The sequence below is a fragment of the Dermacentor albipictus genome, chromosome 7, assembly GCF_038994185.2.
Source record: "Dermacentor albipictus isolate Rhodes 1998 colony chromosome 7, USDA_Dalb.pri_finalv2, whole genome shotgun sequence".
NCBI classification, from domain to species: domain Eukaryota; kingdom Metazoa; phylum Arthropoda; class Arachnida; order Ixodida; family Ixodidae; genus Dermacentor; species Dermacentor albipictus.
Genome location: NC_091827.1, coordinates 1,513,911 through 1,531,325, shown reverse-complemented (window position 1 = coordinate 1,531,325; position 17,415 = coordinate 1,513,911). Strand labels below are relative to the sequence as shown.

Here is a 17,415-nt window from a genome sequence, read left to right as displayed (position 1 = left end):
GGGCGTGCAATTTCGGCACACCTTCAGATTCTCAACCTGCCGTGGTTGCTCAGTGGCTATGGCGTTGGGCTGCTGAGCACGAGGTCGCGGGATCGAATCCCGGCCACGGCTGCCACATTTCGATGGGGGCGTAATGGGAAAACACCAGTGTACTTAAAGTTAGGTGCACGTTAAAAAGCCCCCGGTGGTCGAAATTTCCGGAGTCCTCCACTACGGCGTGCCTCATAATCAGAAAGTGGTTTTGGCACGTAAAACCCCATAATGTTTTACTTCTAGATTCTATGGTCCGAGACTAGATTGTTTACGGAACCAAGGACGACAAGGTGATAGAAAAGCTGCTCAGGGACTATGAATTGACGTTGCACAAGGCTGAGCACGTCTGCAAGGCAGCCGAAACATCGGCTCTCCGCCAAGAAACTAGGGAACGAGGTAAAAAGCAAGTAGACACCGTTCACAATGCATGCCCAAACCCCAACATGGTGCAAGCCAAGCTGTACAAATGCTCCAAATGCGGACGCACGCATAAGCCTAGAGACTGTCCCGCGTTCGGACGAACGTGCAGAAAATGCCAACGGAGCAACCATTTAGCGATTTGCTGCAGAGCCTCCGCGCTGGTCGGCGAAATTCAAGATCACGAAGATTGCTTCAACGTTTTAGAGGTGTCTGCAAGAGACGTAACAAACCAACGCGACTGAATGGTCCGAATGAACGTGGACATAGAATTGCTCGTCCAGACATCTTCTATGTGCAAAAAGTATGCAATAGCCAACTCCGAGAGCCTCTTTTGATGCGCCTCGTGCCGGACCAACCGCGGTACCGTGTAGGCATTGACATCTTTTAATACGGCGGGAGGTCGTACTTGTGCGTTTCCGACGCCCTGTCAAACTTTCCCGAAGTTGAACTCTCAAGCCAAAACAGTAGTTGACGTAACAAGTGCGACCTTTGCTAGGCACGGCATTCCCATAGCTTCTTCTGACAATGACCCTCAATTTTCATGTCGTGAATTCTTGTTGTTCTCACAGTTGTACAATTTTAGGCATGTCACGTCTTTTCCGGGATACCCACGTTCTAATGCGTTAGCAGAAAAGGGTGTTTAGATAACTAAGCGTATCCTCAAGAAAACGAGTGAAGCGAAACAAGATTTCTGACTGGGAGTGCTTGCTTTCAGGACCACTCCACTCGAGTGCGGCGCATCACCCGCTGAGCTGCTGATGGGACGACGGCTCCGCGCAATTCCCGACGTTGTACGAGTTGAGGAGGACTTCAGGATGAAAAACTTGGGAGCTTTATCTACAATATTTACAGTGAGAGTCAATTAAAAGTGTTAGAGTCATTAAGGGCCGGCAGCAACTCGGACGCTGCGGCCCGTGGCAAGAAGTTCGAAAGCGATGAATCAAGGAATGCTCTCGGAATCTTTCTGCTGCTCCCGGTCTGCGTCTTTTAAGCCCTTCGGTGTCTTGAAGACACGTCACGTTCAGCCAATCGGTGAGCCCGCTCAAGTGTCGTCATTTTCGGCCAATGGTAGGCGCCCGTGCGATGGTGTCATACCCGGCGAAGAGAGTCGCCGCTGGGTCCCCAATAGTCCGAGGGCTTACTTCTCCCTGCGGTCTTGCCTTGCTGACTTGCAATGCGCCGTCACAATAGCCAGGTGGGGGCGACGCTGCTAGGCCTTCGCGGTGCATTACAGCCGTCTCGCTTCGGGACTCACGTTACCTGGAACAGCGCCAGGCTCTCGCTTCACTTTCGGGAAGAGTCAAGCAGTGAATAGCTCCACCTGCGCCACACGAAGTGGGGGCCGCCAACTTGTTTGCACGTGCGCGCCCTAGGAATGTGGTATCCGTGCTTCTGCGCTCCTTAATTAGCTGTGGTGCGATTCAATGTCGTTTGGTGAACTCGAAGTAGGCTCAGGAAACGGCCCCGTATCTGACAACTTTTAAGGTGACCCCAGTCACCAGGTGCTCCGGCGCCTTTAGGCAGATCACTGTAGGGGCCGGGCCAATGGCGCGCCTGAGCCCGGGAGATACGTTCCGGATCAAGAAAGGTGCATGGGTGACGAAGTCGATGGTTCTCAAGCCTTCTGGTGTTGCGAAGTCCGGGGTCCACGCAGCCAACGAAGTTTCCATCGATGGTGCCCTGCCAGGTGCCGGGTGAAAGAGTTCCGAGCAACGTTTAAGAAAGTGAAGAGAAGGAATATATTCAAAAAGGTACATAGCTGAGATTACAAAATGGCTCCAAGTATCGGAGCACACTATGGTAGCGTCTTAGCATGTCCGAGTCACACTGTTTCCGAGCGTCCTCCTCGTCTTCACGGCCGTCTGGATGCCCGGCGTCGTCATTGTTCATGGTTTCCATCAATCAGGAGATGGATAGCGTCAGGAGACCAATCCCGGCGTCTGTGAGCTGACGGTGACCCGCCGTGGTTGCTCAGTGGCTATGGTGTTGGGCTGCTGAGCACGAGGTCGCGGGATCGAATTCCGGCCACGGCGGCCGCATTTCGATGGGGGCGAAATGCGAAAACACCCGTGTGCTTAGATTTAGGTGCACGCTAAAGAACCCCAGGTGGTCAAAACTTCCGGAGTCCTCCACTACGGCGTGCCTCATAATTAGAAATTGGTTTTGGCACGTAAAATCCCAAATATTATTATTATTATGTGAGCTGACGGTGTCCCAGGTGGTCAAAACTTCCGGAGTCCTCCACTACGGTGTGCCTCATAATCAGAAATTGGTTTTGGCACGTAAAATCCCAAATATTATTATTATTATGTGAGCTGACGGTGTCGGTGAGCCGATGGTATTAGTGAGCTGGTTTCCCTTTTCCTAAGGGAGCCCGGTCGGAAACGCACGCACATCACTGGGCACAAGCAGGGAAAGTAGGAGGAACGCACGCTGGTTCCGATCCCCGGCGTGGTCATGACAGTTTGTGCAGCTGACAGGTGACAAGAAACGTAGCCTTGCACGGACCTTCACTCCGGCGTGGGCAGGCCAATTTGGGTTACTGACAAGTGTGAAGAATCGTAGCATGAAGCGTGACAACTGCATGTCGCAGGGGTGGCATTCCCCGCTCTGGAGGGCCACTGGGCACAACAACACACCCGCCGTTAGATGGTGCATCGGGAGGTCGAGTTGTTCGATGTAGCTCGGCCGGCTTGGTGCCTGCGTTGTTCGAAGCCATGGGCCGCAGCTTCTGAGAACGAAGATCTCTGGCCCAAGACTTCTTGGTAGGTGGGCTCTGACTGGACTGCAAGGGACAAGCTCCAAGGAGCGACCGTTGTCAGCCACGCACAATGCTTCAAGCTCCATGTGCACGCCACTCTCATCGCCAGACTGTACGAATTCAAAAAATCTGACAACCCCTTACCGAAACGAAAACCCTCAAACACAAGGTGCACGTTGATTTGTACAAGTACCCAGAAACTTCCAATTATGTGTTCTCTCAAATAGACACAAGCAGGTAATCAAGCTAACTAATCATGAATTAGAACTTCTTCAGGTCAGGAAGGCGAATGGAGAACTGGCCTTAATTACTTCATGTCCGTAACACCTAGCAACAGATAGCTGCATGATCATTACATAACGACAAATTGTGAAATCAACTAAAGGGAAAACCATCTGAAAACCTTATTACCTTCCTGAATTGGCTCAGATGGCCTTACTTACACCGCTTTTCTTCTAGCGGGCTTCTTAATGATGCTAATTCGACGCATCGTGATTAGAATAAATCACCAAATCTGACCAATATTAACGAAACTTCAAAAAAAATTCAGGGATAATCCAAAACAAGTCGCAACCAAACTTACCATGAGCAGGCTCTTTATCTTCAGCCTTCACCTCCGTGTAAGAAAAGAAACTAAAATACTGACGCTTTCCTTCTTCAGCTGTCACGTTTTCATGGAAGTAATCAAACTAACTAAAGAAATCTGCCATACCACGATTATAAAAGACCGACGATGCCTTCTGTCTAATAAAAGTTCCTCAAACTTAAACGTGCCAAAATATTAATGTTGTCGAAGAAATCAAAGCTCATGAACGCAACTACAAAACGTCTCTCCAAAAGCACTCCTGCAAAATCAAACGTGACTCGTTATGAACTCCCGCAAAGCATAACTTATCAACTTGCGCAACTTGCGCGTGGCTTTCCAAACTGTATGCGGCACTGACCTGTTTGCCTTGCAGTTCTACACGCGTCGTCACGTAAACTTTCTACTACGGAACTACCCTGAGACAAAAATGCTAATAGTCTAAAAAAAAATGATGTTATTCCTTACGCATTGTCAAACGTTCAGCGCGTAACTAATCTCCTACAAAATGAACCCAAAAGAAAAAAAAAACAATTTGCAACGCTTCTTCCTGATTTCTTTTTCAGGCTTTAACAAGTCCTTTCAGACGAGCTAGAGAAGGCCGCGCCTTCCGAGGTTCTCGCAAAGCGCGGTCGCGAAGAAAGTCAATGCCGCTAATTCGCCTGACGCTCCTCGTAGCTGCGACTTTAGAACAACAGCTTCCGCGTACTAGAAGGGCGCATTCACAGACCCGCACGCTCACTGTTCCCCTATCGGTGACAGGCAGTTCCTTGCCCCCACGAGTGACGGGACGCTTCCCTTTGTCCCTCTGCTTACGCGCAGACGCGTTCACTGCGCCCGAATCTTCGCGAAACTCTTTTTCGCGACGTGCGTCACGCCGATCCCCGAAGCATCACCGTCCTTCGATTTTTCAGTCTTCGGGTGGATCCTGACTTTCGCGCCTTTGCCTGTGTCGCCTTGGCGCTTTGCACGTTTGATTCCGGACGCCTCGACCATCTTTCTCCTCTTGCGCCTACGCCCTTTCTTCACCATCTGTTCTCACCTATCCGAACAGCCATAGGTGACATATTCCCGCAGGCCGGCCGAACTTGCCGCCTCCATACAAACTTGGCTTAACAGGCCCTCTGTTTTCTGCGCTCTTTTTGGCAGGGTCGCCGCACTTGCCTCCTCCTTACACACTTGGCCTAACAGGTCCTCCGTTTCTTGTGCGGAACATTCATCGCTCTCTACCGTCTTTTCCTCGCTTCCGGCTTCTAACGCGTTTGACTAGTCACTGCACGTTGCTGCCTCGGGAATCCTTCCGTGGTCCTCTGACCGCTGCACAATAGGGAACACGCCTATCAGTCTCCGAGTCTCCTCCCGTGTTTCTGCCCTTTTCTTCATCAGATGTTCTGACCTATCCGAACAGCCATAGGTGACATTTTCTGGCAGGTCGGCCGAATTTGCCGCCTCCGTGCTGATTTGCTCTGCTTCAGGAGCATCGCCCTCTTTCTCTTGATGCGTGCCGGGGGAATTTGAAGTCTCCAATCTAAAATTCCTACGGACAGACTTGCTACTCCTTTGCTTCCCATATCGCGCTTTGTCGCTTCTCTCTGATTGTCGCGGAATACTGCGAATACTTTGTCACGTGCAGCTATCCTCGACGGCCTTCGAGGTCGGCTCGAAATTCCAGACCGAAGTGTCTGATACTATGATAGCACTGATAGTGCTATCATAGTATCGCGCTTTCTCCTTGGACAAGCAGTTCATGAAGCACTTGGCGATATTCAACGGGATTAGCGCTGGTAATCTCTCAGTCCGCAAGTCCCGGCTGGCACCCTCTTTCTCACACACACTTTCGAAACCGGCGAAGAAATTAACTATACCTTCGTCTGCCTCGAAAGCGTGGAGCTGGCGTCGCGCTGTCTGCCACCTGAGTATCTGACTTTTGAGTTCAAGTTCTGCCGTGCCGTTGCGCAGCCTCCTGCTCGCGCTTCTCGCACTCCTCTGCTTTCTGTTTTCTTTCAAGAATGGTTTCCGAAGCTTCGTCAGCCCCCTCGACCGTCACATCTTCGAGGTTCATGACGTCGAGAACTGCGCCTTTTGTTTTTGCGGAGCCGGCGCAAATGCCCAACTCCTCGCAAATTAGGAGGAGGTCCTGCACTTCGAATTTTTCCATAGCGATCTCGTTTGCCTTCAAAAGTCACGCTTCCTTAAAACTGAAATCCCTTATTTAAAGAAGGTGAGTTACCGATACAGTGGCCACCAGAAAACATTCATACTCTCCTAGCACCTGCTTTCTTGGACTAGTTCTGGCGACATGAAGAGCAAACATTCGGCACTAATTGGCCCGTCCTTATCGCTACCATCAGGAGTCGCAGAATTTCTCGCTTGTTGCACTCTTACAACATAATTTTCCTGGCCTCACCGGCCTCCTACCAACTCCTATACTTGTTCTGTAAAACCTCCAATTTCAGCCTTTTGCCTTTCGCAGGGCCAACCGAAATGCCCACCTGCTCATGAATTTTGAGGAGTTCGTGGATTTTCAACTTCTCCAAGCTCACCCAGCACCCTGTGTTTCTTGCCCACTAGCAATTTAACCCGCAAGGCACTCAATTCTTGGTCTACGAGACAAAATCACTAATAACACCGAACATCATTACCGACTGCCTGCGCTAATGAGTCTGACAAAAAGAGAAGCAAACATGCAGTACTCACCACATCGATGTAGCGAACGCCAATGTTATGAGCCACCTCTATATATCGCAAGGCCGTAGACATGGCAGGCTCAAGCCCTCTTATTGTCGCAGGGGACATTAATGCCCCGCTTTGGGGTTATAAGTATGATACCAATAAGGGTAAGCATCTCTGGCAGAACGCCATGGATCTGGACCTGATGCTGATCACTGACCCTAACTTTCCAACCCGAATCGGGACATCCACGTGTAGAGACTACCCCTGATTTCATCTTCGTCAAGAACGTGACTGAGGCCAAATGGAATAACTTGGCTGAGAACCTTGGTAGTGACCACTATATTTGTGAGGCCCAGCTTCATATCGGGGGTACAAAACAGCGCGAATTCACGCACGCACTGGGATAAATTCCGCAAGCTTCGGGAGGAGAGGCCTCCCTCAGATTCCCGACCTACCATAGAGCAATGGATGGTTCAGGTCCAAGAGGACGTTCGGCGTGCAACCTCTAAGGTCTGCACCGACCTTCCTGTTGAGAAAATGGCTAGCAGGTTAGCCCATCTGTTAGAGGCCAAACAGTCCATTCTCAACAGATGGAAGTGTCAACGACTTAATCGTAGGCTACGCAAAAAGATATATGAGACTAACAAACACATTGAGGAACATTGTGTAACCCTCTCCAAACAGCAGTGGGACGAGGTTTGCAATTCGATAGACGGCGAAATGCGCAATGGTAAAACTTGGAGCTTGCTTAAGCATCTGCTTAACGAGACCAATACTAAGTCTAATCAGAGGCGTGCCATTGCTAGAACCATACATAAGGCCGCACGAATGACCTCTGAGGACGAATTAATCCGCACGCTTGCTAACAAATATCTCCCAGTCGGCTCAGGATGGTCTCCTGTACATCTCGATTACCAGGGCCAGGCCAATTCCTACCTGGATGCAGAGTTTGGCGTTGAGGAGATTCGTAGGGTTCTACATGGACTCAATGGTAGATCTGCGCCAGGGCCGGATGGCATCTCCAACAAGGCGTTGCGAAATCTGGATGAAAAATCAATCGCATACCTCACAGATGACATTAACGAAATTTGGAGGAATGGAACCGTCCCATTACCTTGGAAAACTGCTCTCGCAGTACTCATCCCCAAACCTGGCAAAACACCTAGCGTTGACAATTTGAGGCCCATCTCGCTTACATCCTGTGTGGGTAAGGTAGCGGAGCGCGCGGTCCTGAATCGACTCTCCCGGTTCCTGGAGAATAACGACATTTACCCCCATAGTATGATAAGATTCATACCAGGCCTATCCGCACAGGATACCATGAAATTAAGCATCAAATCATAGACAACGACTCTAGTGACACTCGAGCTGTTTTGGAACGTTTAATTCGGAGGGTATCAAATCGGCATCATGGACTCAAGGAGAATAACCTCATTCGACTAATGCATGCCTTCGTTTTGTGCCACTTTAGATACGTGGCAGCCATGCGTCGATGGAAACGGGCAGAGCGGGATAAATTGAATGCACACCTTAGAAAGATTACCAAGCGGGTTCTCGGGTTACCCGCATAAACTTGTACAGAGCGCTTAATGCAGCTTGGCACTCATAACACTCTTGAAGAGACTGCAGAGGCCCAGAAGCGCGCACAGCCAACTCGCATCACAACAACGAAGGCAGGGACATCCTTCTTGCAGGAACTCGGATATCAGCCCGATAGAGTAGCGGAGGAGTTCTCTGACGTTCCTCCGTCGATTCATGAGAACATTATGGTTGCGCCAATACCTAGGAACATGCACCCCGATCATAATCGCGGTAGAAGGAGGGCAAGGGCGGCCAACCTCTTTAGGCAAATACACAGTGATCAGCGACATGTCAGCTTTGTGGATGCCGCTTCTTGTAAGGGACGTCGGGCGTTCACCATCGTCACTGTTGATGGTAGGCAAGGAATCACCAATGCTGCCTCGGTTCGGACGAGGGACTCCGAAATAGCTGAACAAATGGCTATTGCACTTGCCCTGCTGGATAGCTCACGGGATGTCATCTATAGTGATTCAAGATCTGCAGTCAGAGCATTTGAAAAAGGCACCGTATCCAAACAGGCCCTCAGACTTATTGGGGTCAAGGCAATTATGCACCACTTCATTTATTGGTTTTCCACACATCAGGGTCAGACAAAGGGTGCTCCTCCCAACCTCAACGAGTCGGCTCACGGGGCTGCGCGTGAACTTGCCCACCGCGCTACCCTCGACCAATCGGAAGCCGACTCCCCAGAGAACAGGGACACGCCCTCCACCTCTAACGAGGTTACTAAACACTACTATCTCAGCCGTAGAACCTACTTTGCTCCTCATCCGCGCCTCAATAGAGCTCAAGCATTAACGCTCTGTCTACTGCAAACGAATTCCTATCCCAATCCGTCGCTCTTACATAAAATCTATCCGGATACTTACACCATTGCTACCTGCCACGATTGTGGAGAAATAGCCACGTTAGACCACATGCTCTGGCGGTGTGCCCGGTCACGCTCTATCATTGCTAACAGCTCGGCCAGATGGGAGGTGGTTCTCCGCAGCCCTCTTCTGGCTGACCAACTCTGGGCTGTCCAGCAGGCCCACGATGCGGCCGAGAGGCTCGGCCTTCCGGTTCCCACGAGGGAGCGGCCCGCTTCGTGAAGACTCACGATCTGCAGGACTTCATTAAAGCTTTACCATACCATACCATACCATGCCATACCATACCTATGTGATGCAGACGAAGGTGTATACCAGACGAGACAGAGGGTGAGCTGTGCCCCATTTTCGTGGTTGTGGCGCCACTCGCTGTTGCTGTGTAAACAGAGTATATAAACCCTTTTTGACGTTTCTACGTAACGGTATTGTAGAGATAGCGGAAGCACCATATTATTGCATCGTTGGTAAAACTTTCTTACTATCGTATCGATACAGCAAGCTGGGCGAGTTGGTGACTGAGCATATTCTTAGGGGTGGGCAGCGCAACCCGGACGAAGGACAAAAGGAAGTGCACGATACTGTGCACTCGTATTGTGTACTGCATGTTGTCCTTCGTCCGGGTTGCGCTGCCCACTCCTAGGGATAGGCTTACGATCGTATAGGAGAAAACGCGCTTTAGGAACTGTTCTTAAAGGGCTCCTGAAACGGTTCGGACAAATTTTGTAGACGCGTAGGGTACAGCTTAAGTAGAACCACAAGCACCACAATTTCGCACCAAATTCGCACCACAATTTAAGTGAAGCGTTACGTATTAATGGAGCTACAAGCGATTAGATGTTACCCTCCTCCCCAGCCATGCTTTTCCTCCTCAACTCGTTCGCCGAGTGAGCGGGGCTAAGCTCCGCCTTCACTGGTCCTGCGTCACGATGCGACGTCACATCGTCCACTTCCGGTTGTTTTGAAGCCCGCCCGCGCGAAACCTCTCCGCTAGCCGCTTGGCTGTCGACCCCAAGCGAGAGCTATCGAAGCAGCGTGCGTTGCGAGCATTCTGTCGTAGCGCCGAACGTGTCTGGTATTCCGTTAGCCACAGGCAAGCTGGTCATATTGGCAAATGACTGGAGGCATAAACTCAAGCTGAAGGAACTTTGGCGCAGACGTACGTGAGCGGCCTGATCGGTCTGCACGGTCCGGACACTTGTTGGCGTAGCGCTTAACCAGCCAAACAAAGCGCTAATATTGCTCTAACCAAGTGTAAAACATTTTAAACATTTATAAAAACAACGTGTTGATTACACTCCTGCGAAAAATACGCTTGACATATTGACATATTGCCAGTCGCTACGTTTGCAGTCCACAAGGCAACAAAGTCGAATGATAGTGCTCGCGAAAAGACTGAGACCAATTCTGACCGCGGAGCTCTCGTCAAAATAGAGTACGTTGCAACACAAGCAGACGACACTTGCTGTGTGCCGGAAGTGCTTAAGTGTACTGAAAAATTGTTCTTGTGCATTCTCTTTCTGCTACTTTCTCTTTATAAAAACAAATTAACTAACATTCCAACTATTACGAAGATCATTTGTTTACCATAAAGTTGGAAAAATTATCGATCACGCGCCCTGGTCAGCCAATCGTATAGCTCGCCCCACTGACGTCATATGGGTGATTTCGGTCATATGGGTAGGGGCGGCTTAAAATTCCGCCGAGCAGTGCGCTGCGATCGGCAGCGATGTGCATTTTTAAAACCTGATAATAAATTACACGCTTTACGAAGAGCACTTGGATGTGTCAATTAATGATCAGAAGGACCTACTCTAACGACTCAGTACGTTTGTAGAAAATCGTCAAAAGCCTTTCAGGGTCCCTTTAAATGCTGCTTTCGTACACAAGTGGTCTCCGCTGCTGCTCTTGTCTCCAGTGACAACACTACTGACTTAAGCCCCCCTGGGCAAAGAAATAAGTGTGCACGTTGATCTTCTTTGAGGCAGAAATACCACAAGTGATTGGTGAATACTCCGGTGATACGGCCTTGGAGATTAACTTCCGCTAACTAGGCCATTCACATTGTTGTTGTAGAAGCTTCAATATTTTTTAGCAACTTGCAAGCATGCAATAATAACACAGACCTCAACACTGCACAGGCTGACGGCTACAGATGAAGTTTTCACTCTGCGTGCTTCATTTGTTGCGCGCCGTCTGTTACAAGTATCGTTCTACTGAGCGCAGCGCCACTTTTACATAATGATGCGGAGTAGTGGTGAACTACGCTCGAGACGGCTCGGTCGGCACACCAATGGCGTATCCGCAGCGGACAAGGAAAGCGAAAGCTGCTTTGTCTATCTTCACTTGGCTGCTTTATCTTTACGTGCCTAAACCACGTCGAGGATGTGCGCTCGCATTTTTTATAAGCTTGCGAGAAAAGGCACGCCAAGCCCTTGCTCAATGTGCTGTATGAAAGATCTCTTACTTACGGTACGGTCAAATTAGTAAATTAACACATTGGCCAAATCGTCCGATGTATTAATTTCCGATTAAGGAAACATGATGCCTCCATAAAGAGTAGGTAAGGCTCACATTTGCCCATCCACAGTGGCTAATGAGCGTGTGCACAGCGGCTTGCGGACACTTGGCAAAAGCCACGACCAAGTTGCCCGAGAATTGGTAGAGGCGTTTCATATCAAGATAAAGGATGCGCGGAGCGTTAGCGTTACTTCGTTATCGCTCTTTCGCAATAAGCAGCATTTTTAGTTACGGCAATGTAAATGATATTGTTCCTTCTTCGCCCTTCGTGCTTACTGCTGTCTGTGCACTCATGCGCATGATCTTTACCTCGTCGTAAATTTTCCTGGAGTTGGAAGTTGGTACTCGCCCCATCGTTCATGCCATGTGTATTTTGCGCTATGCCATTGTTAACCTTGAACGAGGAACACAAGCGAAGAGAGCAAAGAAGACAAAGTGGCAAATAGAGGAAAGGCCACAGAATTCAGCGCGCCAACTAGGAACAAAAGCGCCGAAGAAATTATTACAGAAACGGTGCCAGGACAAGTAGGGAGGATCACAATTAGAGAACGAGCTCCAGCTACGATCTGGGATAGCGGAGAGGACAGCGACCTGGGCTCCGGACCAGCCTCGTGGTTAGATTCAGGGGTTTTACGTGCCAAAACCACGATGTGATTATAACGGACGCCGTAGTGGGGGACTCCGGATTAATTTTGACCACCTGGGGATATTTAACGTGCACCCAATGCACGGAACACGGGTGTCCTTGCGCCCCCAGGTGCTTTACGGAGACAGTCTGCGACAGTCCGCTGGAGGCCGTGCCCACCTTCTGCGATCCATTGGCTGAGCGTGCGCAACTCGGAACTGCAGCAACAACCTGACGACGCCTCCACCATGAAGACATGCCCGAGTTGCTGGGGCTGCGATCTGCAGGCCCAGCGAAGGGGTCCAAGCGGTGTAGCCGCATCGACCCGTCGTCCTCGCCACCTCTGGGCCGGGCCAGCCGCCCTGACGTCGGAACCAGCGGAGCTTGCTCAACTCTATGGCTTCGACGAATTTGTTGTAAATACCATAAAACTTTATCTCATTCCTGTTCTCTGTTGCTTTTCTATTGTGTGCCGTGTAACTGTTTTGAGCTTGGTTACATAAAGGCTTCTTATTGTCTCAAACCTTCATGCGCCGTGATCTAGAGACCACGACGGGAGCTACGCCATCAAAACGAGTCAATGGCCGGCAGCGACGAAAAGAGGACGCCTGCAGTCAGCTGCAGTGACTGCGTCCCTTGCGCGCCCAATGTGCTAACAAATGATTTAGACGTCATCGATCATGTACTGTGGGATGTCATGTAGGACTAGCGGCCGTCCCCGGACGAGAATTTTAACTAACAATTCACTTGCGCTTTTCATCTCTCACGATGAATGAGCGTATTTATCGAAGCATGTTCTGTAGTTGTTGCATTGAATAATTTTTTTTTCAATTTTATGCATCTCAAACCGCATGGTTGACCTATTTTCCTGTATCTTGTACACGATCAATAAATGTAATCTGCCTTACTTGCATTCTCTTTCTTAAAAACTCTGTGATCGCTACTTTCCTCTACAGAAATATCACCGATGATTAAGATACCGCGAAATTTGAGCGCAGCGCTATACGTGTTTCCATTTCGCTATATATTGGCTGGCGCGGACAATCTAGCTGTCTCGCGCGGCACGTTGCAAACGCGGCCAAGTGTGGCGCGACTGCCTCGCTTATCGGGATATCGAGTGAAGCAGCGCGTGAGTGACGCGTGGGCGCAATTCACAGCAGTCGCCACGGACAGACTTCCGCTTATGCAGCTCTTTGTTTCCATATATGGTATCGGTGGACGCGCGCTCGCCGCATGCCTTGTCGATGGCGTCATCGGTGAACAGACGAAGCGCGCTACTCTGGCGCCATCTCGTAACGATCGCCGCCGCAGAACACTCCTTGCGCGACACTACGCTTTTTTTTTCTCACGCTTTGGCCGTACCCTCCTCCATCCCTTCCCTCCTCGCGCTCTCTTCGCTATCGCCGTCATTCGTCCCCGGCTGCACACCGCATTCGCTCTTTCATCCTTCGCTGTGCTCTTTCTCTTGGTTACGCCGAGGGACGCCGACGCTCAGCACAGGAATGGGCGCCTAAGAGCTAGGTTAAAACACGTCGGCGGGCTGGTTGGTTAGAATCCATGATAGAGTGTATAAGAGCGACTGAACGAGGACGTAGAAAGAAACAGATACTCAGAGACAGCGCTTCTGGCTGTGATGGCTTGTGGCTTTGAAGGGCTGTCTCTGTGTATCTGTTTTTTTTATGTACTCGTTCAGTCGCGAAGTCGCGAGTTTCGAGGCTCCGGAAAGCCTCGAAATGTTTTGCACTCTATCGCCAAAGAGCTTCGCTCTAAAATGCTGTTTCAGGCTGTACTGTTCGTAATTGCGCAGTGTTAAAGAAAGGCACGCCAGACGAATGGCGATGATCCTTTGGGGTCAAGGAGATATGCCCCAAAGGGTGCAAGTTTTCTTGGTTCGAGTCTGAGCCGCCATTAAGGAAGTGGGCGAGAGGAAGGCCCCACGGTAGCTTAATTTGTAAAACATCGTACGCACAATGCGGCAGATGTGGGCTTGTGTCTTATGTAGCGAGTTGTCTTTTCATCCACCTCCTTTTGGTTTGTTATTTTTGCGCTTTGAATTAACCGTAACAATCTGACTATGTTGCGTCATTGTCTGTCTCTTCGTGTGGCCGTGACTAATATAAAGCCCCTGGGATGCCCTTTCTACCTCTAACCAGAAGTGCTCTGTCGGTGCGTCGAAGCATTGTAACCTTCCATTACGTATGCAGGAACGGGCTTCTGAAAACAGTAGGAGACGTTCTTAATTTTATGTAGATCGAATATTAGACCTCGCGCGCTTGAATCAAGCCCGCGCACGATCGGCAGCCGACGATGCGTGACCGGCGTCCGGTGCCCGTTGAGATTGTGGCTGTGATCGGAAGCCTTCCGGCCGGTGGCTCTCGGTGCTCCGGAAAGCCTCGAAATGTTAAAACTAAAAGAAATAAACGAATCCATCCACGAAGAGCGTCTGCTCGCGAGCGTCTTTGTAAAATAAAGCAAAATTTGGGTCCCAAGCAGGGCATGGAAGACGCGGCCAACATGGGAATGACGCGGTCAATCGGCCTGTGCAACTTCAACAAGGAACAGGTGACCAGGATTCTCACAATGGCGACGATAAGGCCGGCTGCACTGCAGGTGAGCACGACCAAGTGCTTGCTCGCGACGCTGACGTACCAGGGTAGCGAAATGAAGGTGTCCTCAGTGTCGAGATTCTGCAATTTACAATTTTGTGGGCTGGTGAAACATGCGGTCTCGATTATACCTCCTCGCTTCTCCCGCTTGCCTCTGCAACAAGCGGGCGTGTGAGTAACGTTCTTTTAGAAAAGATAGATAGATAGATAGATAGATAGATAGATAGATAGATAGATAGATAGATAGATAGATAGATAGATAGATAGATAGATAGATAGATAGATAGATAGATAGATAGATAGATAGATAGATAGATAGATAGATGGATGGATGGATGGATGGATGGATGGATGGATGGATAGATAGATAGATAGATAGATAGATAGATAGATAGATAGATAGATAGATAGATAGATAGATAGATAGATAGATAGATAGATAGATAGATAGATAGATAGATAGATAGATAGATAGATAGATAGATAGATAGATAGATAGATAGATAGATAGATAGATAGATAGATAGATAGATAGATAGATAGATAGATAGATAAAGTGCTGGCGAACTTTCTTTTTTACCCGTTTGGTTTGCTAACTCCTCACAACTTTCGTGGCCATTATTATTATTATTATTTTAGATATGCATTTTTCTTCATCGCTTTGGTCGACATGATGTCAAAATGCAGTTTAGATAGGGCCAACAGTGCATCTTTCGGCAGCCCTATCTAAACTGCACCAGCGGAGCTGTCTATGACATTTCTTTGACCTGTAGCAAACGCTATATCGATCAAACAGGAAGGTGTGTGAATGACAGCTTTAGAGAGCACGCCTTGAATATTATAAATACGGAAAGAACGCATTTGGCGGATCACGTGAACTATTGCGAAGGATGTGAGGCATTATTTCGTGACGCAAATATTCTAGGTAAAAGTCACTGTGAGCAGGCCCGCTTGATACTGGAATCATATCACATAAAAAAGAGGGTCGAAGGTGGCATCAGTGAGGCTTCGTCAAGCGTGTGCACAAAAGAATTTGCATACCTTGACGCGCATATGAATTAGGCATATCTTGTTCATATATTCATATCTTGTATTTTTTCCATAACGAATCTGCGCATGTGCCTGTGTCATATATATTTCATGTCGACGTCGTCGAATAAGCAGTTGAAAGTGGCGCCTGCCTTGTGAATGACTTTCTTTTTGTGCCGTGTTCCTTTTTTTGCCCTTTGAGGAATATTTCACAGTTACGCACCAACTAGGATCACTGAAAGTTTTTCTAATGCAAATGACAAGCCCATTAGCGTTCTCAAACTGAGGACCCTATTAAAACCCGTAGAGGAATTAAATAATTTTCAATTTAATGGTAGCCATTATATGAGACGCAGCGGTGGCGTAGAGGTAGAACACCCGCCTGGCGTGCAAGAGGTCCGTGGTTCGAATCCCGGTGCCGCGCTATTTTCCAACGGATTAAAAAAATATCCACGTGTTGATAAAATTGCATAAACAGGCCTGGAGTGTGGCCTGATACCAGTGACCATAACCGGCAACGCACTCCCTCACCAGAGCAGGATTGGCCACCCTGGTGCAGTACTTGGCCACAACCTCCTATATGAACACAACAATCAAACCCCCGCCCTCAGTCCCCAGCAGCTGCGAAGCAACTGACCACGGCGGCGGTCAGACCTGCGACGCAGCAGTGGGTGCTAAGAATCCCTGGCTCCGGACAGGCCGCCATAGGAATATGAGCCCCAGTGGCAACGTTTAACGCTAGAACGTTATCTAGTGAGGCGAGTCTAGCAGTGCTATTGGAGGAATTAGAGGGCAGTAAATGGGATATAATAGGACTCAGTGAAGCGAGGAGGCCAAAAGAAGCATATACAGTGCTAAAAAGCGGGCACGTCCTGTGCTACCGGGGCTTAGCGGGGAGACGAGAACTAGGACTCGGATTCCTGATTAATAAGAATATAGCTGGTAACATACAGGAACTCTATAGCATCAACGAGAGGGTGGCAGGTGTTGTTGTGAAACTTAATAAGAGGTACAAAATGAAGGTGGTACAGGTCTACGCCCCCACATCCAGTCATGATGACCAGGAAGACGAAAGCTTCTATTAAGACGTGGAGTCGGCGATGGGTAGAGTGCAAACAAAATACATTATACTGATGGGCGACTTCAATGCCAAGGTAGGCAAGAACAAGGCTGGAGACAAGGCCGTGGGGGAATATGGCATAGGCATTAAAAATAGCAGGGGAGAGTTATTAGTAGAGTTTGCGGAACGGAATAATATGCGGATAACGAATACCTTCTTCCGCAAGCGGGATAGTCGAAAGTGGACGTGGAGGAGCCCGAACGGCGAGACTAGAAATGAAATAGACCTTATACTCTGCGCTAACCCTGGCAGCATACAAGATGTGGACGTGCTCAGCAAGGTGCGCTGCAGTGACCATAGGACGGTAAGAATTCGAATGAGCCTAGACTTGAGAAGGGAACGGAAGAAACTGGTACATATGAAGCCGATCAATGAGTTAGCGGTAAGAGGGAAAATAGAGAAATTTAAGATCAAGCTACAGAATAGGTATTCGGCTATAACACAGGAAGAGGACCTTAGTGTTGAAGCAATGAACGACAATCTTATGGGCATCATTAAGGAGTCTGCAATAGAAGTCGGTGGCAACTCCGTTAGACAGGATACCTGTAAGCTATCGCAGGAGACGAAAGTGATCAAGAAACGCCAATGTATGAAAGCC

At 49.1% G+C, this 17,415-nt stretch overlaps 1 protein-coding gene across 3 annotated transcripts in view; it reads left to right on the top strand.

The window, feature by feature from the left end:
- Window positions 1–17,415, top strand: part of LOC135918016 (1,5-anhydro-D-fructose reductase-like) — a 217,370-nt gene that overhangs the window by 107,477 nt on the left and 92,478 nt on the right. The window contains exon 4 of one of the 3 annotated variants that reach the window (XM_065451682.2): window positions 14,556–14,672. The exons of the other annotated variants lie outside the window; for them this stretch is intronic. Coding sequence (XP_065307754.2) covers window positions 14,556–14,672 — 117 coding nt within the window. The remainder of the gene's footprint in view (window positions 1–14,555; window positions 14,673–17,415) is intronic. 3 annotated transcript variants of the gene reach the window in all.